Source organism: Nicotiana tabacum, chromosome 22, assembly GCF_000715075.1.
Source record: "Nicotiana tabacum cultivar K326 chromosome 22, ASM71507v2, whole genome shotgun sequence".
Lineage (NCBI taxonomy): Eukaryota > Viridiplantae > Streptophyta > Magnoliopsida > Solanales > Solanaceae > Nicotiana > Nicotiana tabacum.
Genome location: NC_134101.1, coordinates 81865220 through 81887738, shown reverse-complemented (window position 1 = coordinate 81887738; position 22519 = coordinate 81865220). Strand labels below are relative to the sequence as shown.

At 34.5% G+C, this 22519-nt stretch overlaps 1 protein-coding gene across 16 annotated transcripts; it reads right to left on the bottom strand.

Moving 5' to 3' along the window:
* Positions 1-8043: 8043 nt before the first annotated feature.
* On the bottom strand, positions 8044-21113 carry LOC107762009 (uncharacterized). 16 transcript variants are annotated; one of them, XR_012705002.1, is made up of 11 exons: positions 20875-21113; positions 14095-14158; positions 13742-13896; positions 13415-13630; positions 13123-13338; positions 12832-13047; positions 12501-12748; positions 10815-11021; positions 10642-10734; positions 10465-10563; positions 8044-8254 (listed from the first exon to the last, which is right to left on the bottom strand). XR_012705002.1 is itself a non-coding variant. In XM_075244043.1 (11 exons), the coding sequence occupies exons 8-10, from the start codon at positions 10690-10692 to the stop codon at positions 10074-10076; spliced, it is 414 nt and encodes a 137-aa protein (XP_075100144.1). In that variant the 5' UTR covers positions 10693-10734; positions 10815-11021; positions 12501-12748; positions 12832-13047; positions 13415-13630; positions 13742-13896; positions 14095-14158; positions 20875-21113; the 3' UTR covers positions 8044-8254; positions 10057-10073. The 16 variants fall into 16 exon arrangements, 4 of the variants coding, with proteins under 4 accessions (XP_075100144.1, XP_075100142.1, XP_075100141.1 ...); XR_012704997.1 differs by lacking the exon at positions 13123-13338 and adding an exon at positions 10057-10337 and having other exon boundaries at positions 10652-10734; XM_075244043.1 differs by lacking the exon at positions 13123-13338 and adding an exon at positions 10057-10337.
* Between the last annotated feature and the right edge of the window lie 1406 nt (positions 21114-22519).

Here is a 22519-nt window from a genome sequence, read left to right as displayed (position 1 = left end):
AATTGATCCTGATTGTGTCTAATTCTGTTCAACACATCTTCATTTTCAACATGATTCTGTTACATTCTTTCTCTATGTCTTAACTGTCTATCACCATGACTAACTTGTTCAGTAGACTCCTAGTTGTTCTGTACATTTGTTGTATTAGTTTCCCTCTTTATGTGGTCTCAATCCTATATGCTTCCCAATCCCCATCACCCCTTGTTTGTAAGTCTGCTTGTTAAGTGAATTTGGGTATTCTGTGATTAATTAGGTTGTTTGCTGAGTATGTTTTCCTCAGAATGATTTCAAACTGCTACTCCTACTCCTAGCATTCTTCTCAAAACTGGTCACTCCTAGTATCTTTAAAAACTATTTCAGAATCTTTTCACTTCTAAACTGTTTCACTAAGTCTTTCAACACTATGTCAACTATTCTCACCATATTCCTAGATTATTAAGTTTTGTCCCTCTGGTATGTGTACTGCTTAGGGATCCTTGAGATCTCTCTGAACTTTGGCATACCAGGGTTGGCCCTTCCACACTGCATATAACAAATCCCCATTTGAGAAATGGTATGGGTGTGAGCATTGCTCGGGATCCTTGAGGTCCTTAGGGAACTCTGACACACCAAGGCATACACTATTGGCTGTGAGATCTTTGGATTCTGAGACTCTATTGAAGGCCTGGCATTCCCAGGTTTACTTGGGGCCTGATTTAGGCTCCCTATAGTATAGTTTCATTTACTTATGTAATTCATTTGATCCTGGTCTGTAATAATATTATTTGTAAACAGATGTCGGGGTGATTAGTAAAAGGGGAGGTTCCTATATGATGTTTGTGGGAAACTAGGTAGATATCATGCTTTAGGTTGATGCATAGTAGAAATCATGCTCTTAGTTTATATGTATATTTGCAACAGAAATCATGCTTCAAGTTTATTTTACGATAGAAATCATGCTTTAGGCCCATATGTTATGTTACTTGCATCAAAACATGTCATAAGTCTATAATATTTGCATTAGAAAACCTGCCTTAGGACACTTACGTTTATATTTTGCATATTAGAAGCATGTTATAAGTTTATTACTTCTTTCTCTGACTCTGCATAAGTTATTATCACCTGAAAATCATGTCAGTAAACTGCTTCTGTAATTCTGTTTGATAAAAATGATCATCTCTCTGTGTATTAGAAATCCTGATTTAGGACTTTGTTTGCATTGGATCTAAACCATGTCTATGTCGTTTTGAATAAATAACTGTTTATAAAAGGTTTTAAAAATAGTCCAACACATAGATATCATATCCTAGTGTAGACATGCATGAAATCAGCCTTTTTGAAACATTAATCGCCAGATTAGCATGCCTATAGGATTGGATAACTTCAAGTTGTTTTCAGAATTATAATCGCACACAGCCTATACCTACGCAAGCGTTAGGTAATTAATGGTCTAAAAACTGTAGAGGTATACTTTGCTTATTTGTAAAATTGCCCAGGTTTAACAGGCTATAAAACCAGTAGGCAAGCTGATTAGGATTCTGCCACTTCTCCTTAAAACAAATTCTTCATATTCTGTGTTTGATGTTCATCTAGATATCATGTTCTAGGGCCTTCTGAATTTCTTTAAAATCAGTTGTTTGAGACGTGCTACGTATCTGTTTATGTGTGGAGGCAAACATGAGCCCCTAATTGCTTCCCTATTTGACAGTCCTACGTGTTCTTTGTTGTCACTTAGATTTTAGCTTTTAAATACCTTAGGAGTGTCTAGAACTACCTAAGTATAGAGGTCCTAAACGCCTCAAGGACCACAAGGAAAGGACGGGTAAAGTACGCATAGAGTTTGTTTAATTAAAATTGCTTATATAACTACTAAGTGGAGGGTAACGGGTAGTAAAAGGATATGATGACCTGTGCGCTAATGTCACATGTAGCCCCTCTAGTTGAGGAGGATTACCGGGCATTGCACAGATTGATCCTATAGGCTAATCAACTTAGGACTTCTCTTCCCCAATTCACATATGTGTGCTTAGACTGCCTTAAACTTCCTTAGTTTATATATGTATGCTTGGACTGTTCAAACTTCCTTAATTTACGTATGCTTAGACCATCTAAACATTCTTTATTATATATGTACGTTTAGACTGCATAAACTACCTTTATTTGTAAATGTGTGCTTAGACCGCTTACTTCACATAACTAAGTTCGGCCAGGACCCACCATTGTGGACTGCGAGGGGTGCCTAACACCTTTCGCTCAAGGTTATTTCGAGCACTTACCCTAATCTCTAGTAATGAAAACTGGTTATATGAGTTAATTGCTCTAGGTGCCCTAACGCACCTTAATTCGTTAGGTGGCGACTCTTCAAATACCTAATTCCCAAAAGGAAACGAGTTGTTCCCATCTCCGCAAAGGAAAAAGGGGCGCGACAGTAAAGGCTCTCCATCTTGATCATCCTTGGTACTTTTCTCACCTGAGGGATAGGACTCGTCAAAGATTACATGAATACTTTCCTCAACACATTGAGTCCACTTGTTGTATATCTTGTAAGCTTTGCTTTGAGAAGAGTACCCCAGAAAGATTCCTTCATCACTCTTGGCATCAAACTTACCAAGCTGATCCTTTCCATTGTTGAGAATATAGCATTGCACCCAAATGTTTTTAGGTGAGACAGCTTGAGTTTCCTTCCATTCAGCAACTCATAGGGGGTTTTGTTCAGGAGAGATCTGATCATACACTTGTTCACCAAGTAGCAGGGAGTGTTGACAGCTTCAACCCAGAAGTTCGTTGCAATCCCACTGTCGATCAGCATTGTTCTTGCCATTTCTTCAAGAGTTCTATTCTTCTTTTCCATAACTCCATTTTGCTGGGGAGTTCTTGGGGCTGAGAAGTTGCGGGTAATGCCATTTTCATTACAGAACTCATCAAATTTGGCATTGTCAAATTCTGTTCCATGATCTGATCTGATACATGCTACTCTAGATTCCATCTTCACCGGGAGTTTCTTCACAAAAGCCACAAATACCTCAAAGGTTTCATCTTTTGTTCTAAGAAACAAAGTCCATGTGAATCTGGAGTAGTCGTCCACTATCACAAAGATGTATCTTTTTCCTCCCTTGTTTTTCACTCTCATGGGGCCATACAGATCCATATGAAGAAGATCGAGTGGCTTTAAGGTGCTGACATCCTTTTTAGGCTTAAAAGAGGACTTCACATGCTTTCCTCTAGCACAAGCATCACACACTTTATGTACTTTGAAGTTTGACATGGGTAGACCATGGACCAGGTCTTTTTGAATTAATTTATTCAGAAGACAGAAACTTGTGTGCCCTAATCTTTTGTGCCAGAGTTCAGCATCATCATCAACAGCTTTCAGATAGCTCAGATCACCACTTTTTATAGACTCAAAATCAGCAACATAGATGTTCTTGTATCTCTTGGCCACAAGTACCACTATACCAGTTACCAGATTAGTAACTGTACATATCTTGGACAAGAACTTCACCTTGTTTCCTTTATCACAGATCTGAGAGACACTCAAGAGACTGTACTTAAGACCATTGACATAGTACACATTCTCAATAGAGTGAGTGAATGATTTCCCGACTTTTCCAACTCCAAGAATGTACCCCTTTTTCCTATTGCCAAAGGATACACTCCCTCCTTGCAAGGCTTTTAGTGAAAGGAAGTCCATGGTGTTCCCAGTTATATGCTTTGAACATCCACTATCCATGAACCATTGCTGACTGTTTCCTTTCACTGTTCCTTACACAAGCAAATCAAGAGTTAGTTTTAGAAACCCAAACAAGTTTGGCTCCATTGTAGTAGGCAAGAGGATGAATAAGAGCTCTCTGAGTCCATGCAGGTAATATGCATTTTTTGTGGGTGGCACCTGGTCCCTTTTTAGAAGTACATTTTTAGCAAACACTTTGTTTTTCTGAATAGACTAGACCTTAGCTTAGCAATTTTCCTTGAAATACTCATTGTTCCCATAGTGGGTACACAGCTAGTTATCCGGTACAGTAACATACTTGCTATGGGGGTTGTAAGGGGTTTTCTCTCTTTGGAACCCTATTCCCTGCCAATTTCTACCATTATTAACATACATGGAAGTGATAGTTTCTGAGGACCAGGTCCACTTTAGGGACTTTTAAAGATCATTTTTTACTCTTTCCAGTTCAGTTTGGAGATGTTTGTTTTTCTCAGTTTCAACACACAGGCTAGTTCCCACAACCTTCAACTCGTTTTCAAGACTAATGTGTGCCGCACTGGCTACCTCTTTTCCTTTTCCAGAATATCCAGATTTAGACTTAGTCCCTAGTCCCTCTATTGTTTCCCTTAGGTCTGCAATCACTACCAAGATATCATCTCTTTCTTCCTCAATCTCAATCACTCTCTTCATTAAGGCCTCTTTTTCTTTACTGAAGTTCTCAATGGTTTCCTTATAGTCAACAACTACCACCACTAAGTCATCTCTTTCATGTTCTATGTTGGCAATTTTTTCGGTTAAAACAAGTTTTTCTTTCTAAAACTCACAAATGGTTTCCTTCAGATTAACTACACACACTACCAGATCATCTCTAGTTTGTTCAGCTTCTCCTAGCTCTAAGGTCAAGGAATCTTTATCCTCCACAAGATAGTGATAGGCTTCAATCAGTACACTAGCTAAAGACATGAGTTTCTTAGGAGAGTAGGATTTCAGATTTCTCTAAACATCCCTGAAATTTACCTCACTGATGTCATCGTCTTCATCATCATCAGATTGGGCCATCAAAGCAAATATTGAATCATATTCATTTTCCTCACTTTCAACTTCCATCATGGAGCTGTCACCTGCATTAGTTTCATCTTCAGACTTATTATAGGAGTCTCCCCATGCTGCAAGAGCTTGCTTCACCACATTGCCAACAGATCTCTTCTTTTTGAAGTGCTTGTCAGGAACCGAGTTTCTCTTGGCTACTTTCTCAGGGTTATACTTGGAATGTTCTTGCTTCTGGAGAGGACAATCATTGATGAAGTGCCCTGGCTTTCCACACTTGTGGCAGAGATCATAGTTCTTTGGTTTGCTGAAGTTGCCCCTTTTCAGTATTCCTCCATTTCTTCTGACCATCTTTTGAAACCTTTTGGTTAAGTCAGCCATGTCACTGTCCTCTTCACTCGAGTCATTGCTTTCAACTTTGAGTACCAGGTTCTTTTTTTCTTTGGTTCTCTTCTTTCATTGTCTATCTTCATCTTCATCTCGTAGGTCTTCAGATTTCCAACCAGCTCGTCTATGGTCAGCTCCTGCATGTCCTTTACTTTAATAATGACATTCACCTTGATTTCCCAAGAACTGGGCAGGATACTGAGAATTTTCCTCACTAGCTTGTTCCTAGGAATGATTTCACCAAGTGAGTGTAACTCATTTATGATAGAGGTGAATCTTGTGTGTATATATTGAATAGATTCATTGTCCTTTATCATAAAGAGTTCATACTCGGTAGTGAGCATATCAATCTAAGATTCCTTTACTTCAGTGGTTCCCCTCATGTACTGTTTGCAAAGCTTCCTATATCTCCTTGGCAGTTTCACAAGTAGAGATTCTATTGTATTCATCAGGTCCTATTCCACACACCAAAATTTTCTTGGCACAAAATTTTTTCTCCATAGCTTTTCTGTCTGCGTCAGTGTATTCTTTTCTAGTCTTTGGCATTGTTAATGGAAGGTCTCCAACTGCCTTTGTTGGGATGTAAGGACCATCACATATGACATTCCATAACTTAGAATCTTCAGCCAAGATAAAATCATGCATTCTTGTCTTCCACCACCCATAGTATTGCCCATTGAACCTGGGTGGTCTGTACGTATATTGACCTTCTTCAAAATTTGGTGGAGCAGCCATAAGGATCCTTCCTAGGTATTAGCCTGATAGGAGGAACCCGTTCTGATACAAATTGATAGTTTATATAAGTCCACCGAATTATAGAGTACAAGTTCCTCTATGAGTTTTCACTGAGAATACTAATAAAACAGTAAGTAAATAAGACATGGAGTTTTACGTGGAAAAATCCCTGCTCAAGGGGATAAAAAACTACGACCTACACTTATAGGATTTTAACTTCACTATGAGCAACTTTTAGATTACAACCTATGCAATCTAGGAATTAAACTCTTAATCCCTCACTAACTCGTAATACACATATTACAAATCACTTTGCAATACACCTATTACAAATACTTCAACTCATGACTAGCTCTAGTCACGACACAAACACAAAAGGTTTATGGTATTACAAAGGGGTTCCTAAGTAACGCTTCTAGCTAAGCAATTTAGGAATTAAGATAAGAACAATTACAAAGATACAACTCAACTAAGGACAACAAAATATTGGATTTAGGAACTGGTCTGTAGTATCGTTTAACTTTGTTCTTCAGGCTCTTAAGAATTAAATTCACTGTCTCAGAAGGCTTGAATGCTTGAAGTGAATTCTCAAGTGTTCAAGTGATACTTTTTTATAATGCTCTTGTTAATACACCTTTTATGACATCACTTGAATGATGTAAGCACTTGGTTGGTCAAAGGACAAGTGACTGCAAAACTACTGCACTGTGTGCACTGTTTCTGTGGCAGTTACTTTCCAGCTATGCACAGTTGACTTTCGTACTGCTATCAGGAAAACACAAGGATCAGGTCCTTGTCTTGTTTCACTATTTTCTACACTTGCAGCAGTTCACATTAGCTGGAGTTCTGGATGGAATTCGTTCATTAGCAATGTGTACGAAGTGTGTCAGGTTCCTTATCTGGTTCTTGATAGCATGTTTGTTAGATCATCAAAACATAAGGCAAAAACATTAAAAACCCATCATATACGCCGCAATAATATTCATAAGATATTCCTCTTTCGATTAAACACTACAAAGAATAAAATCACAACTAATATTACAGCCCATCCAATAAATTCTAGCAATTAAATAGTAGTTAAATCCATAAACAACAACCAAGTCACCAAATCATGTCAAACCCTTAGGTGAAGTACTCCATATATATGGAGAAAATCATCACAAATAGAGTTAAAGAATAAGAAAACATTAATCCAATGTTACAATCCAAACTCGCGTATTGAATTGGTAGAAGGAAGATGAAACCTTGTGTCTTGAATCCTCCAATGATCTCCAAAAGCCCCTAGGTCAAAAGTCCTTTCATAAACGTATTTTTCATAAACGTATTTTTGGTGTATTTATACCATGTAGAAGCGGGTCGGGACAGAACTACCCTCTTCAAGCCGAAGTGAAAAATTACTCTAAGAAAATTACATGGCCATGCGATGCCCCATGAACCACGTCAATGGGAAAGTTTAGAGAGTAGACTTTTTCCACTCTGCAGGAATTTTGCATTTGCACCTTGTTTCCCGCGGCGTGTTAATGCATTTTTCTCAGAGTAATCTTTTTTTTCCGCACTTTTTGACATCCACACTTGGTCCTCGGCCCTCGAATGTGATCCCATCTTAATTTCTTGGGCTTCTACCACTACAAGAAAATACGCCTTTAGCGAGGGGAAATTTGGTCGTTAAAAGTCCAGATCCGGTCGCTATAAGTCAATAACGACCGATAAAAATCCGGTCGTCACCGGTCGTTAAAAGCTCCGACGTTAAAAGTTAACGACCGATTTTAAATCCGGTCGTTAAAGACCCTTTAGCGACGGCATGATTTCCGGTCGTTATATATCGTTTTTAGCGACAGGATTTATCCCTCGTTATTGTGTTATCCAGTCGTTAAAAGTGTTCAATGCCAACAACTAATTTGGTCCTTACAAGTGCTTTTAGAGACCGAAAGTCCCTTCGTTAATTTTATAATTACATTTAATCGCTAATGTCTAATAAAATATTTGAGAAATCTGTTATTCAATAGTTACTATGACCACATTCCCTTCGCTACTGGAAAATTTTTATAAATACAATGACAAAAATATATATTTCACTAATAGTACATATGCTTTCATACACACACCAGATATATTTGAAAATGAACCAAATGATTGATATTCTGTTAATACAAAGATCTAAGCATTACATTACCTGAAAGAAATTCAAATAGTAGAACATCATCACATTACCAGAAAGCAATCCAAATAGTATGACATCATTTTTAATAATTCCTAAAAAGAGAAAAAATAAAATTTCAGCATATGTACATAAGATAGTGCCTTCAGACCATCCCTAACATAACAAAATTCTCTTGTTCTTATGCTTGATGTGCGCTTTCTTCAACAATAGGTTCTTCAGACTTTCAAGCTTTTGATCTGTTGAAGTAAAAAGTTTATGTCAGTTTGTAACAAAGAATAAAAAATTAAAGAAGAAGACTAGATTCATCAAAGACTACACTGATCGCCCTAGTGAAATAATTCATTTATCAGTTGACAGAACAGTAGGCAATATTGTAGCAGAAAAATATCGCATTATATTTTCTACGTTCACGGACAATGATCAGAAGACTGATGGAGTTCTAAATCACACATCATGGTCATACTAAAACCTGCATAGCAAATTATCTTATTCTGGCAAGCACATTCTATAAAGAGCTTCATGCGATTCTACACATAAGGAGGAAAAGCGATTGAGATACAAAATGCATATAGAAACTTTTGAGAAAGAGTCGATTATGACTTCAAATCAAGTCTCTATGAAGAACCCATGATTTTTCATATACCAAACTTCCCTTTACAACTCACCTTTTGGTTCTGCTTTGAGGTATATTATTTCATCAATTCTCTGTACATTGAGCTAGATTATGACAACTCTAGGTGATATTGGGTATGGAACTTCATTCTTGCTTATAAATTTACTTGTCTTGATGACTATATTTTTATTTAAATTCATAAACTTTAATGTAATGGAAAAAAATTCACATGAGCATTGTAACAATTTCATCATAGAGTATAATATTAATGGCATCTAGCACACATCGATATGCAACTTCTAGAACATGCCAGATGTGTAGAAGCACACAGTATAACAGATCAATTTTCCAATTAATTATGTGAAAGAGAATTCACTTTTGATAATTATAAGCTCTTCGCATTACCTAGAGTCCAAAAAATATCAACCCAAAACTATCTGTATGCTATTTGGTTTCAAAGAATGCTATTTGGTATCATTCTTTGAAAGAAGTTGTAGCGTAAAAATATATTACTCTAAGTAAATTCAACTGATTATATTCCTTCTTCTACATAATATGAACTAGCACTGGTAAGATGAAATAGCTAACTTAGGGAAAGTCACCTTCAACTACTGTTAAAAACCAGATGTTACATTTGTTAAAAACAAAGTCACCATTAAAGCTATTGAAAATTGAAATACTAGTGTTATTTGCTAACGCTATCTCATGCCAGGCAATCAAAGGAAGGAGATGAAACATAATTAAAAAAATAAATGGTATTGAGACGGAAAACTCATTTTCATTGCACTTGCAATTTTATTTTTCAAAATTGTTTCTTCTCAAACAGATAACGATAGACTTATTTTCTTTTACTTATGCATAAATGGAATATTAAAATTCTCAAGACAATAGTTTAGAAGAAATCAAATGCTTGACAATTAGGTGTAACATGGGATCAAACTACTGGTAGCTTATCCATTTGGGGTTGTAGTTAAATAAGTTAGCAGGATTTGCAAAAATATTTTTACATAGTGCAAAAGATATCAGCACAAGAGTGGTAGAATATTCTCATCATTCTAATCGGTATTGATTATCTCAGCTCTCAAGTACATTTATAAACTATTCGGTGTGAATATGTTGGTTCTTGATAAAAGAAACTAAGGGTGAATCATCAACAACATTCCCAGAAATCATCTTCCTCTATATCTATAGGTCAATATCAAAAACCTCCATTGAGGAAGGTTCCAAGTAATACATACAACAATGGGATTAAAATCAACTCAGTATTAAATGCCCATCCACCAAGTTTTTTTTTGTTTGAGCTCTATCTTTTTCACAGGCAAGGAAAAGTACTAGAAAAGGTGATTAATGTAAAATTGTATTATTTTTAAGTTTTAGATAAAGTATTTTTTGAAAGGTGATTATTAGGATTTTTAATCTACTAACCTGTTAAATGCTTCAATCTATTGTTCACTTGAAGATGAGGATGAAGCCTGGTTAAACACTGCACTTGCAAGTTGTGCATATTTACTCTCTAGAACATCGCATTTACTCTCTAACCCTTCTATGCACTCTTTTAGTGATTTATTTTCTTTTTCAGTAGCACTCAACTTTTCCAACAATGCATCCTTGGAGGAGTTAGCACCTTTTAACTCCTTAGCAGTAATTCCACCACCAAATCCAACTACATGACTCTTGCGTTGAGGTCCGAAGCACCTTTCTACGACCTCAATGTTTGTAAGAGACGATTCAGATTGCACCAGTTTTTGGATTTTGGCCATAAATTACAAGACTATTGGAAATAATACAACACAGAAAATAAAATGATGTAAAATAAAATTTGACAAAACTTACATATTTTTCATTGGTTTCAGGTTCGACAAGCTTGTCGTCCTTCTTACGAGTCTCAAAAAAGATAGTTGCCGTATCTGGGGGGTTTCCATCTTTGCCTACCTTCACATTTAACTAAAAAGTCACATAATTGTTTTAACAAAGATAAAGTTTCTCAATAAAATTGCAATATTTACTCACAAATTCATACATGATCTCTCGAATAGGCTTACTACCCGTACGATGACGCATTGTCAACTTAGATCTATTGATCGAGTTTGTTATACTTGTTTCCTAAATTGACAATACGCCACCAAAATTATGATTAGCCACTTAATATAAGAAGATATTAATAAATGGTTATGAAACCTTACCTTAAATTTTTCAGTTAAAAAATGCTCTTTGACCAGTCATTCCCAATTACTCTTATCTACCCCCTCTGGCACATCTCTTAAAGCATCGCGGAATGGCTTAGACTTTATGTTCTTGTGCATAAATCCTCTCCAATTGTTCCATAACTTTCTCATATGTTTCAAGACATAATCTCGTTGATCATTTATGTTATCACTATCAAATTTGTCCTATATTATTTCACAAGTATCATTAATAATGAAACTCAAAAGAATTTCAAATAAATTAGAAAAATAAAATTTTAACCATGTGTATCACATGAGATTATAAAGCTCATAATGGTTATACGAGTTCTAATATATAAAGAGGGCATATTCCTTAAAGAAAAAAGTGAAGCGAGCATCAGTTGATATTTGGTTCTATTTGACAGGCAAAAGAAGGATACTTATGCACAAATATACCTGCAACAGTCTAAATGAGAGGTCAGCCAAATTTGAAGCAGCAAATATGCATGAGTGAATATTAATAACAGAAGAATAAGTGTATGCCAAGATTAAAATAAGGAACAAATAGTAAATCAGTTATAAGTGCATCTAAAGAATCTAAGAAAGTGACAGGGTTGAGTTTATCTAAAATGTTCTGAAAGTACTTTATTCTAGGACTTGGCAACTATTACATCAAAATCTCCAAATATAGTGCAAATTTTTTTTTGACACCACTACATTATTAGACTAACTTAAAATATAATAACCAATACACCTCTTCATAGTGAACCCAATACAGTAACATGAATAAGAATAAGGTACTGATAAATTAAAGATTGTGACATTTCTCGAAGATTAGCTCGACAAAAAAGCACAGGCACTTCTTTAGCTGTTGACTAACAAACATGGTTCGAATACATATCTGTGTATCAAAATTATGGCGAGAAGCACAAATATAAAACTAGTACCCAGTATGTTGTAGGATAGAATAAAGGAAAAGTAAAAGCATAGTGTTACTTAGTCATTTGCTGAAGCATTAACAAATCATGATATATGGAGCAGCCAAACTTTTTAAGTGCTTCACATATAGTACTTCTCCCTATTTGATAATGATAAATAATGCACACAATTTCACAAAGATAATACCTGATCCAAGAACTAAGTAGATATTGGTCTTTTACAATATCTACTTTTACTCCTGCATGGGCTAAAACATGATAAATTTTATTTACATTTGGAATTGACACCTCTAATTATTTACGCTGGAGTAGTTCTTTTTCAGAAATAAAAAAAAGTTTCGACAAGTTCACTACATTCTGAAACTGCAAGCTCGTACAAAAATCTTAACATATTTGTAACCTTTGTGTTGTATTATTCATTCACGAATTACAGACTAGTATAAAGTCACAAATCACTTAAATTCTTTAGTTTCCAGTTTTGTGAAGCATTTTATTCGCTTAGAATTAAACTTGTAATATAAATGAAAATAACTTCAAGAAGAGTCATGGTTTTAGTCACAAAAAAAGAAGAGAAAAGTTATCAATATATACATGCCTACAACAGTAACAAGTGCCTATCTCTGTCTTGACTGTAAAATTTCAAATGAACTTTCAATATGGTAAAACCAGTCATTCAATGGATTATGTAAGCTCACATTATTTCCTTTTTATTTGTGAAGAAAAAATAGAGAAGGCAAATCAAGATAGTAATACTTTAAATTCTTACAGTAACAGCTTGTCACATGTGCTCCAGCTTATATTCTTCGATTTTCATCTATGAGTGTATGCGTAATGGGCACATATTATGGTCACGAACTAATACACCTAAGTGTCTCGTAAATAAGGCATGATTCTTCCCAACAACTCGATTGTGGTAAAAAGTGACTCTCAACTTTTCTCCGGCTTTGAGTCCTGCAACTTTTTTACACTAGTTTTTTCCTCTCACTTTTTTGGCCTTTTCAGATTCATGTGGCCCTGTAATATCAATTAAGTCAAACATATAAAAAATCCAGTACAATAACAACAACAAAAAATTACAACTTAAGACAATAATATACTTATTTCGCTTCTTTTTGTGCCTTGCGTCGCTTCTTCATCAGTGAAGGAAGAATCACATTCCAATATTGGATCAAAATCAGGAGGCCAAAGACTATCCTTCTGAGCTTGCTTATTCTGATTAGAAGCTACTGCATTATAGTTTTTATTTTTGCTAATCGAAGTTCTCTGTTCAACGCTTACTCTTACTTTTTTGGCCTTTTCATATTCATATGGACCTGTAAATCACAATTAAGTAAAAAAAATCAATACACTAACAAAAACAAAGATTACAACTTAAGAAAATAATATACTTATTTTGCTTTTCTGAGTGTCTTGCATCGCTTCTTCATCAGGGAAGGAAGCATCACATTCCAATATTGGATCAAAACTAAGAGGCCCAAGACTATCCTTCTGAGCTAGCTTATTCTGATTAGAAGCTACTACATTATAGTTTTTATTTTTGCTAATCGAAGTTCTCTATTCAACGCTTACTCTTACTTTTTTGGCCTTTTCATATTTATATGGACCTATAAATCACAATTAAGTAAAAAATCAATACAATAACAACAACAACAAAGGTTACAACTTAGGAAAATAATATACTTATTTTGCTTCTCTGAGTGCCTTGCATCGCTTCTTCATCAGAAAAGGAAGCATCATATTCCAATATTGGATCAAAACCAAGAGGCCCAAGACTATCCTTCTGAGCTAGCTTATTCTGATTAAAAGCTACTGCATTATAGTTTTTATTTTTGCCCATCAAAGTTCTCTGTTCAGCGTGTGCTCTTACTTGTTTGGCCTTTTTAGATTCATATGGACCTGTAAGTCACAATTAAGTCAATAAAATCAAGTACAATGACAATAACAAAAAATTACAACTTAAAACAATAATATACTTATTACGCTTCTTTGTTCAGCGTTTACTCTTACGCTTCTTTGTTCAGCGTTTACTCTTACAGAACCAAAAGCTTTGAAGTTTTCCCTCGTCCCCTTGCTAAGGCACCAGATGGAATGTATGCATGCTTAAAAGTCTTCGAAGTTGATACCATTTAAAACTTTTGAGATTTTGATGGATTCATGTCAGCCTGACAGAAATAAAAATAGTTGATTAATAGATATTCATGTCAATTTCATCATATATGAACATGTGAAGGTGTAGGAAACAAACTAAAAAGTTAGATGGCAATAGACAACAGTAATGAATAAAATTGACAGAAACATAACACATGAAAACTTAAAGATAACAAATGTTTAGTGAGTCAATCCATTATATATGAACATACAATCAGCTAAGAAGACATCCACTGGTGGAGTTTTAGAAACCTTTTTCCTTTCCTGCAACTTAACCTGCAAATCAAATGGGTTTTAGTATGGAATTTTTATTATAATAAAGAAGTTAACAAATTAAAAGCAGGTGTGATAGAACTCCAAACCTTCTTGAGTTCTTTTCCTTTTTAGTTGTGAAGAATTATCTAACTCCTCTAAATCATCAATATTCTTTTGCAGAATGTCAAAAGAATCACGAGGTTGTACTTTTTGTACAACATGCCAGCTTTTATTAGAAAGATCCTCAGCATAAAAAACTTGCGATGCTTGGTTGGCTAATACAAAAGGCTCATTTGTTTTCAGAAATCGTTGGCGGTTAACACTTACAAAGCCATATTCATCTATTTTAACCCCTTTTTCTTGGTCATACACATCAAATAATGTACATCGAAATAAAACCACCCTTCTTCCCAGAACAAATTGTAATTCTAGAATCTCTGTTAGTTCACCATAGAAATCGATATTTTTATTCTCTTCATCGGTCTCTCCAACTACAACCACCCCGCAATTTTGAGTTCTCAAACCTTTATCATAGTCCAGCACATGAAACCTATATTCATTGATAATATAGCCACGAAAACTTGTCACATATGGCGTGGGACCACGTGACAATGACAATAAATCTGCCATTTTCTTACTATCATCATATTTTTGCAATCTTGCGACCTATCAAATCAAATATATAGTTTAGAAAATAATAATTACATAGTTTGAAAAATATTATTATTAGTTGGTACTCATCTTTTCTTTTAACCAACTAATAAATTGTCTATCAGAATATTCTTGAGAGGTATCAACTGGAGTTTGTGAAAACTCTCTACAAAAAATTGCAGTGTAAAAATATGTCAGCTTAAATTAAAAAATAGAGAAGGTATTAAATTGTTATAACAAGTCGTTACTTACTCAAGAAATGGTTGAACTTCATCGTTGTTTTTCAAAATATAAAAATGTGCTTGCTCCAGATCATTTGAATCAAGTTTGTCTATTTTTCCACCTCTTAAAGCTCTTCTAGATTGATAAAAAATTGCTAAACCTCCATCAGATTCTATAACACCACCATCATAATTCCGTTCAAGGCGATTAAACTTTGTTTCTATTGTGTGCAAATACCTTGAACATAAGGTCATACATTCAGCTGCTAAATATCTCTCTGCAATAGAACATTTTGCGCATGCCCTATTACGAATAAAAGGCTTCAAAAAGTATATATATATCGATGCATTGGGTACATCCATCGACATTGAATAGGTCCAGCAATCTTAACTTCATTAGCTAAATGAATAGGCAAGTGCTCCATGACATCAAAAAATGTAGGAGGGAACACCTTTTCTAACTTGCACTCAGTTTTAGGGATCTGGCCATCTATCTGCTCTAATTCATTAATTCTTAAATATTTTCCTCCAAGCACATTGAAAAATAATGACAACTCAATAAGTGGTTCCCGTACAAATTTGCTAAGCATACCACGTATTGCAAGTTGGAGTAAATATTGTAGAAGGACATGGCAATCATGACTTTTTAAACCTGAAATTTTGCGATCTTTAAGGTTGGCAAACTGAGAAATATTTGATGAAAATCCATCTGGGACCTTTAAGTTCTTCAGGAAATTGAAAAACTTATACTTCTCTTCAAGAGATAGTGTAAAACATGTTGTTGGTAAGTCATACTTATCCCCATTTTTTATTGGATGCAATTCTTTTCTTATATTTATTGCTTGCAAATCCAACCGAGTGTTTATGGTGTCTTTGGTTTTCCCCTTTAGCATTTAAGATTGTCCCCAGAATATTATCACATATGTTCTTCTCAATATGCATCACATCTAAATTATGCCGCAACAATAGAGTTCTCCAATAAGGAAGATCAAAGAAAATACTCTTCTTATTCCAATTATCACCCCTACTATCATGTGATATTTTAACCTTCTTCTTTGGATCCTTTGTTAAATGTAAACCATCTAAATTAGCCACTTGATCAAGTATATCATCACCGGATAGCATTTTTGGTGGTAATCTTCGCTCCTTAGTGCCATCAAATGACTCTTTATCATTCCTCCATTTGTGATTAAGAGGAAGAAAGCGTCTATGGCCCATATAACATTGTTTTTTACAATTTTCTAACCTAATTGAAACAATTTCTTTATTACAACATGGACAAGCCATTTTACCCTTTGTACTCCATCCAAATAAATTCGCATATGCTGGAAAGTCATTAATGATCTATAACAAAGATGCATGTAACAAAAAATTTTGTCTAGTTGATGCATCAAAGGTCTCCACTCCAGATTCCCACAATTCTTTTAATTCCTCTATCAAAGGTTGAAGATAAACATCGATAGCATCTCCATGACTCTCAGGACCAGGAATAAACATTGACAAAATAAAATTCTCTTTCTCCATGCATAGCCAAGGTGGTAAATTATAAGAAATAAGTACCACAGGCAAAATACTATATGGAATTTTGGAATTTCTAAATGGTTGAAAACCATCAATAGCAAGTCCAAGTCGAACAATACGAGGCTCAGCTGCAAAAGATTGGTGAAGTTCATCAAATTTTTCCATGCTATTGAATCAGCTGGGTACCTCATTATTCCATCATCAACTCTTTTGTCATGATGCCATGTCATTAAAGAAGATGTCTTTGAGGACATAAACAATTTTTGAAGTCTTGGCTTTAGAGGAAAATAACGTAAAATCTTGTTTGGTATCTTTTTCCCACTTTTAAATTTGGTTTCTCCACTATGTTTATCCTCCTTCCATCTAGATACGCCACAAACTTTGCAAGATTCAAGAAACTTATCATCCTTCCAATATAACATACAATCATTCTTACATGTATCAATCTTGTTGTAAGAAAGCCGAAGGTCCCGAATAACCTTTTTTGCCTCATAATATGAGTCTGGCAAATTAGATCCGTCGGGCAATAAATCTTCCTTCAACATCTTCAACAGCATTATAAATGACTCGTTCTCCAATTACCAACAGTTTTAATATGAAGCAATTTAACCAAAGTAGAAAGTTTAGAAATTTTTGAACTTTGGTACAAGGGTTGCTCAAAATCCTTTAAGACCCTATAGAATCTTTTTGCTTCAGGATTTGGTTCCTCCATGAGAAACTCATCACCATCATTGTTCATATTATCTCTATCAAAATTGGGGTAAAGATCTCTTAAAATGTCATGTATTTCATCCTCACCATCACCATATTCAATGTCATTATCATCTACAAATTCAGAATCTGACTGCTCCTCACCTAACCTTTCCCTATGGTGATACCAACAAGTATAATTTGGGATTATCTCATGTACTATTAAATGTGATCTAACCAGCTCACGTGTTCCTGAAATTGCATTATAACATTTGATGCATGGACAACGTATTTCACGCGTTTCTTCCAATCTTGTAAAAGCATAATTCAAAAATTTCTCTACCACAAGTATGTAAGCATCATCTAATCGATCATGAACAAGTTCCATCCATTGCTTATCAGGTGTCATAATCCGGTGCATAGAACAGTTTAATATATATATATACACATACACACACACATATATACAACCAAAATTTATTAGTATAGCAATGCAAATGCAGAAAGAAACAAACATAAGCAAACAAAAACACATTAATCACCTCTGCCTATGAATATTAGTCAATCCAGTTCTCAAGAATATTTTTAGAGTCCATTTAAAATATTTCTCATACCCAACATTCCCACTGGCCTATATCCAAGTAAACAAGTTATTCTATCAAAAGTAACATCCAGTTGGAGTACCTGTGCAGGCAAATAATGTCTTTTACCTTTCAGTTTACTCGCTCAGCTAGGATTTCACTTACTTATTAATGACCAATGCAGTTAGTATTTAAATTAATATTGTCCTTTCCATTTAAATAGTGTTATGTTTGATCTGACCGTAATACTAGTAACATAGGTTTATCTGGGAAAATGGGGATGGGTTAAATGTAGAACCTAGTTCATCCTTGAAATCAATTTTCATCTTAGTGGTATTTTGACTTATGTCTACTTGCATATTGGCTTTTCAAAGACTATTAGGAGAGTGATTTAGAAAGAAGGGAAGATCAGGTTTACAATGTACGGCATGTATGGGTTTAACATATATTTTCGTTTGTCTTGAGTTATCTCTGTGGTTGGCATCTTAATACAAGTGATTTTTCAAATGGATTTGAAAGTTGAAACTTTTTTTCTGCTTAGGTTCCTTAGCTTTGGGAACTGAGTTCAAATATTATCTGGTTTGAAACGAGGTTGAATGTGGTGGCATAATTCTTTTTGACTACCCAATTATCTATTTTCCATGGGAATAGCTTTGAAGTTGAAAACAAAATTTATTCTACTTTTTTTCATGTGTATACGAACAGATATCACTTGCATATTTTAACGGACAGCCAAAACTTTTAATCCGTATAGTAGTTTTTTCAGCTAGTTTTGTAGTGGGTATATACATTCGTGCAAGAATGAATTTCTTCTTACCATGCAACTCAGAATGAGAGATAGAGGGATATTGCTTGTTTTTTTTGGGAGGTGGGGGGGAGGGGGGAGATGGGTGAAGGAGAAATTTTGTGAGTGAACTTTCTTGTTTAGTTATGCTTAGCTTTCATAATTGCAAAGTGAAATCAGTTAAAACAGGAGAGATTATGTTATTCAAATTTTTTGGTAGTATTATTTTGGTTGTTTAGTAAATTATGCTTTTGTTTATTGCTCAACACTTTCAAGATAGAGGTAGATGCATCTGTAGTGTAGAACATGTTTCTGCACCTAGGATAAAAAGGGGTAAACTTTTGGAGGTAGATGGTACTTTACAATGCTTAGAAACAGATTGCACCATGTTAAAATGGGGATCCTTATTTAACCTTCACTAGCTGATTCACTCTGATGCACCATGTTTAAAGAGGTGGTCTATCTTCTGTTGCTCCTTCGATCCTGGAATTGTCTCCTAGTAGCACATCATTTCATCCAGTATCTTAAATATGTGCTTAATCTAACTGTTGTTTTACATATTTGTTTACTCCCAACGCTATGCGGTTCCAAATTATAGGCATTATTAGGTGGGGTTGTCCTCCTAGAAAATTTCCATGGACATACTCTGCCAAAGAGACATGTTACTTGCTGAAGGGAAAAGTGAAGGTTTACCCTGACGGGTGTGATGAGGTCGTTGAGATAGGCGCAGGCGACTTGGTTGAGTTCCCCAAAGGAATGAGCTGCACTTGGGATGTTTCTGAATAAGTGGACAAGCATTATAACTTTGAGTAAATGAGTTGTAGCCTCTAGACCCTTCTTGTAACAAATTTATGTACAATCTTTTAACTTGTCTTTAAGTAGACATGTTTCTGATGCATGTTGTGTAAGTGTATAAGGATTTTCACCAGATTAGGGTATTGCTATTGTGATGGAGCTGTGTGTTCATTCCTAAAAAGTGTAAGTAGATTTAACACATTGCAAATTACTTATCTTTGTTCTTGGGAAGTGAATTTAAGGTATATATCTTCTTAAGGTTACTTGTGAGGTAGCATTCAAGACAATTCTAAGTATACATCTTTTTCTAATCTTGTCTTCAAAATTTTCAAAAAGGAAAAAGTCTCTACATCATCTACATTTAGTTCAGATTCTTGAGTTTAAGGAAAGATATATTCTTAGCATATCCATATTCTGAAAGGCTAGAAGTAGAAAGGTCCAAAAGGAATAGGGGAACAAAGATTGTATACAAATTCAGAGGAGCATGACAAGTAGCATAAAAACTAATAGATGTCTAACTTAGTAGTCAAGCAATGGGATATGGGAATTATGTATCTTAGAAAGAAGTAAGTTCGAGCAAGTACAGACATTATACGAAAGCTCCACGTCCAATGAAATAGATTTAGAATCGCATATGGTCCATTAACCACTTTACAAAGCATTAGATACCTCTATTAAAAATGAAGACGCAATTCTCCACTAAAATTTGACGACCTTATGTGATATTAGAACTAGAAAAATGCAAATTTTGGCCAACCACTTTTAGTCTAGAGGTCAGGATAGACATGAAGGAAAAAAGTCAGATGCATTAGATTATTATATGAAGCTTAGATACAAAATTATTATACACTGCAGTGACATCTGAGCGACATTACTTGTTGATACAATGATATGTTTCCTTTAATAAGACTAGTATATTATTCATATATGCAATATATATACTCTGTTTACTCCATCCTCTGAAAAAAGAAACACATATAGTTCAGTCATGCCCCATTACTTGAAAACAAGGTAAACCAACCCCCTCCCTTCCCCCCACCCCTCCCAAAAAAAGGAAGTTAGAAGAAAACAACAGAAAAGGAGAAATCTTTCTAATAAGGAACAAATAAAACCATATGGGTATGTTCAAATGAGTGACTAAACCAATAAAAACTCGCAAGAGCATAAGTATATCCTTTTACTATACATAATATGTTCTCCAAATCGATTGATCTGTTATGCTATTAAAAAGAATCTCCTTTCTTTCAAAATCAAACTCAATCCACATATATAATCGTCTTTACAAGATGAACACACATATTTGACATATAAAATAAAGGCGAGCAAAAATCAATCAAACAAAAAAGAACTTTTATCAGCAATACTCTTCAAATTTGGATGTAATTAAGTATTTGAAAGATATGTAATTCTAAGAAGAAATCCAATATTTGATAAACACAAAGTTAATTCATACATAAGGAAAACACATAGGTTGAATAGAAGTTTACAGATTACCTTGACAAGAAGGAAAATAAAACCCTAGGTTGTAGAGAAGAAATCAACTTATGATTCTTTGCTGATCTTTGACTGCTCAAAGCTAGCTATGTGCGTGTATTCTTGTAACTGCAATTTGTCTTGTTCTCAATTGATAAAACAAAGAGAAGTTATCTTGTTCTCAATTGATAAAACAGTGAAAAGTGTTTTATTTTAGGAGGGGTGGTCACGAGAGTTGAGGGTTGTGGGCTGCTTGTGGATTGGGTAAAAAAACTGGCGCCTATTTATTATTTGTCTTATTGCTTATAATATATTTTAACGTCCGAATTATTTTAATTTTTAATGACCGGAAATCATCGCTTCATAAATATAAACAAAAAATTAGGCTTTAACAACCGAAAAAAAGTTTAGTCGTTATACATACACTTTTAACGACCGGATTCATGTCCCTTCGTTAAAATTTTGTTGTTAAAAGTCAATATTCTTGTAGTGTCAAAATAGAATAATAACAATCATCCATTTTAGCTTCAAACTTGCTTTTTCACTTGAAATAATATCTTACACAACATAATACACGTAATAAGTATAAAGTACTCAAATAAAATCAAAGTGCAGTAATTAGAGTGTGAAATATAGTTCAGAACATGAGTTCCTAGCTTATCATCAATTGTATGCTAGTGCCAAACATCATACTACTATACTAAAATGAAAAAATAAGTTGAAAAAGAAAAAACATCTATAAGAAAGATCATGATTTTCAACCAATGTAGAACAAGGCAAGGAAGATTGAGGTTGAAGCTACACTATTTTCCTCCATCTATTATCTGTTTTTAAAAAAGTTTGCATTGCCCTTACAAAAGATATTTAATAGCTTTAGTCACGTGAGTATTTGTCAAAATTATCTTTAGTTTTTTCTTAAACTTCTATCTTAATTAATACTCCACTATTTCAAACATAAGAGTGGATATGAGAAAAACCTTTTTTCTTAAAACGTCAGATGTTTTAAAATAATAAGTACACTTTGCAAAAACAATTACTATATTTATGACAGCAGGTATTATCATTTACGTATAGATTTAAATTTAAATAATTTGATACATATCACTCCTTTCGTGGGAATATAGGCTGTCGTCGTATAACTCAAACTGATAATATAGCACCTGAAGTTGTTCTCCTCTTGTCCTGATCAAACCCCGAAAATAAAGTTTTTTATGATATTTTGTGCTGCCATTCCAGCCATATCAATTAGCATATTGCAATCAGTTTCTTTCATAATCTTGTACACCTCGATTTCAAGCATCCAGAACATTTTCTCTCAAACAATCTTTTAATTCAACGATCGATCTTTTTACGTCCATTTTTGTAACTACAGTACTCTTGTTCTCAAATTTCTACTATTGAAGGACGAGGAGCTATATAATTGACAAGAGGTAGGGGAGAAGGTACTAAGGATGGTTATCAATCGAATCCTTTTGGACAAAAAATTTTGCGCTACAAATAGTGTAAAAATATTTTTTTTTATACGTATGAATAGTTGGATTTTCTTGACATAAGGGAACCATCAATACAGTGATTAATAGTGGTGGAAAATGGTTAAAAGGAAATAGCTAACCACTCATATTACCCACTAAAAAAGAGGTGAATAATGAACTTTTTAAAAACAGGT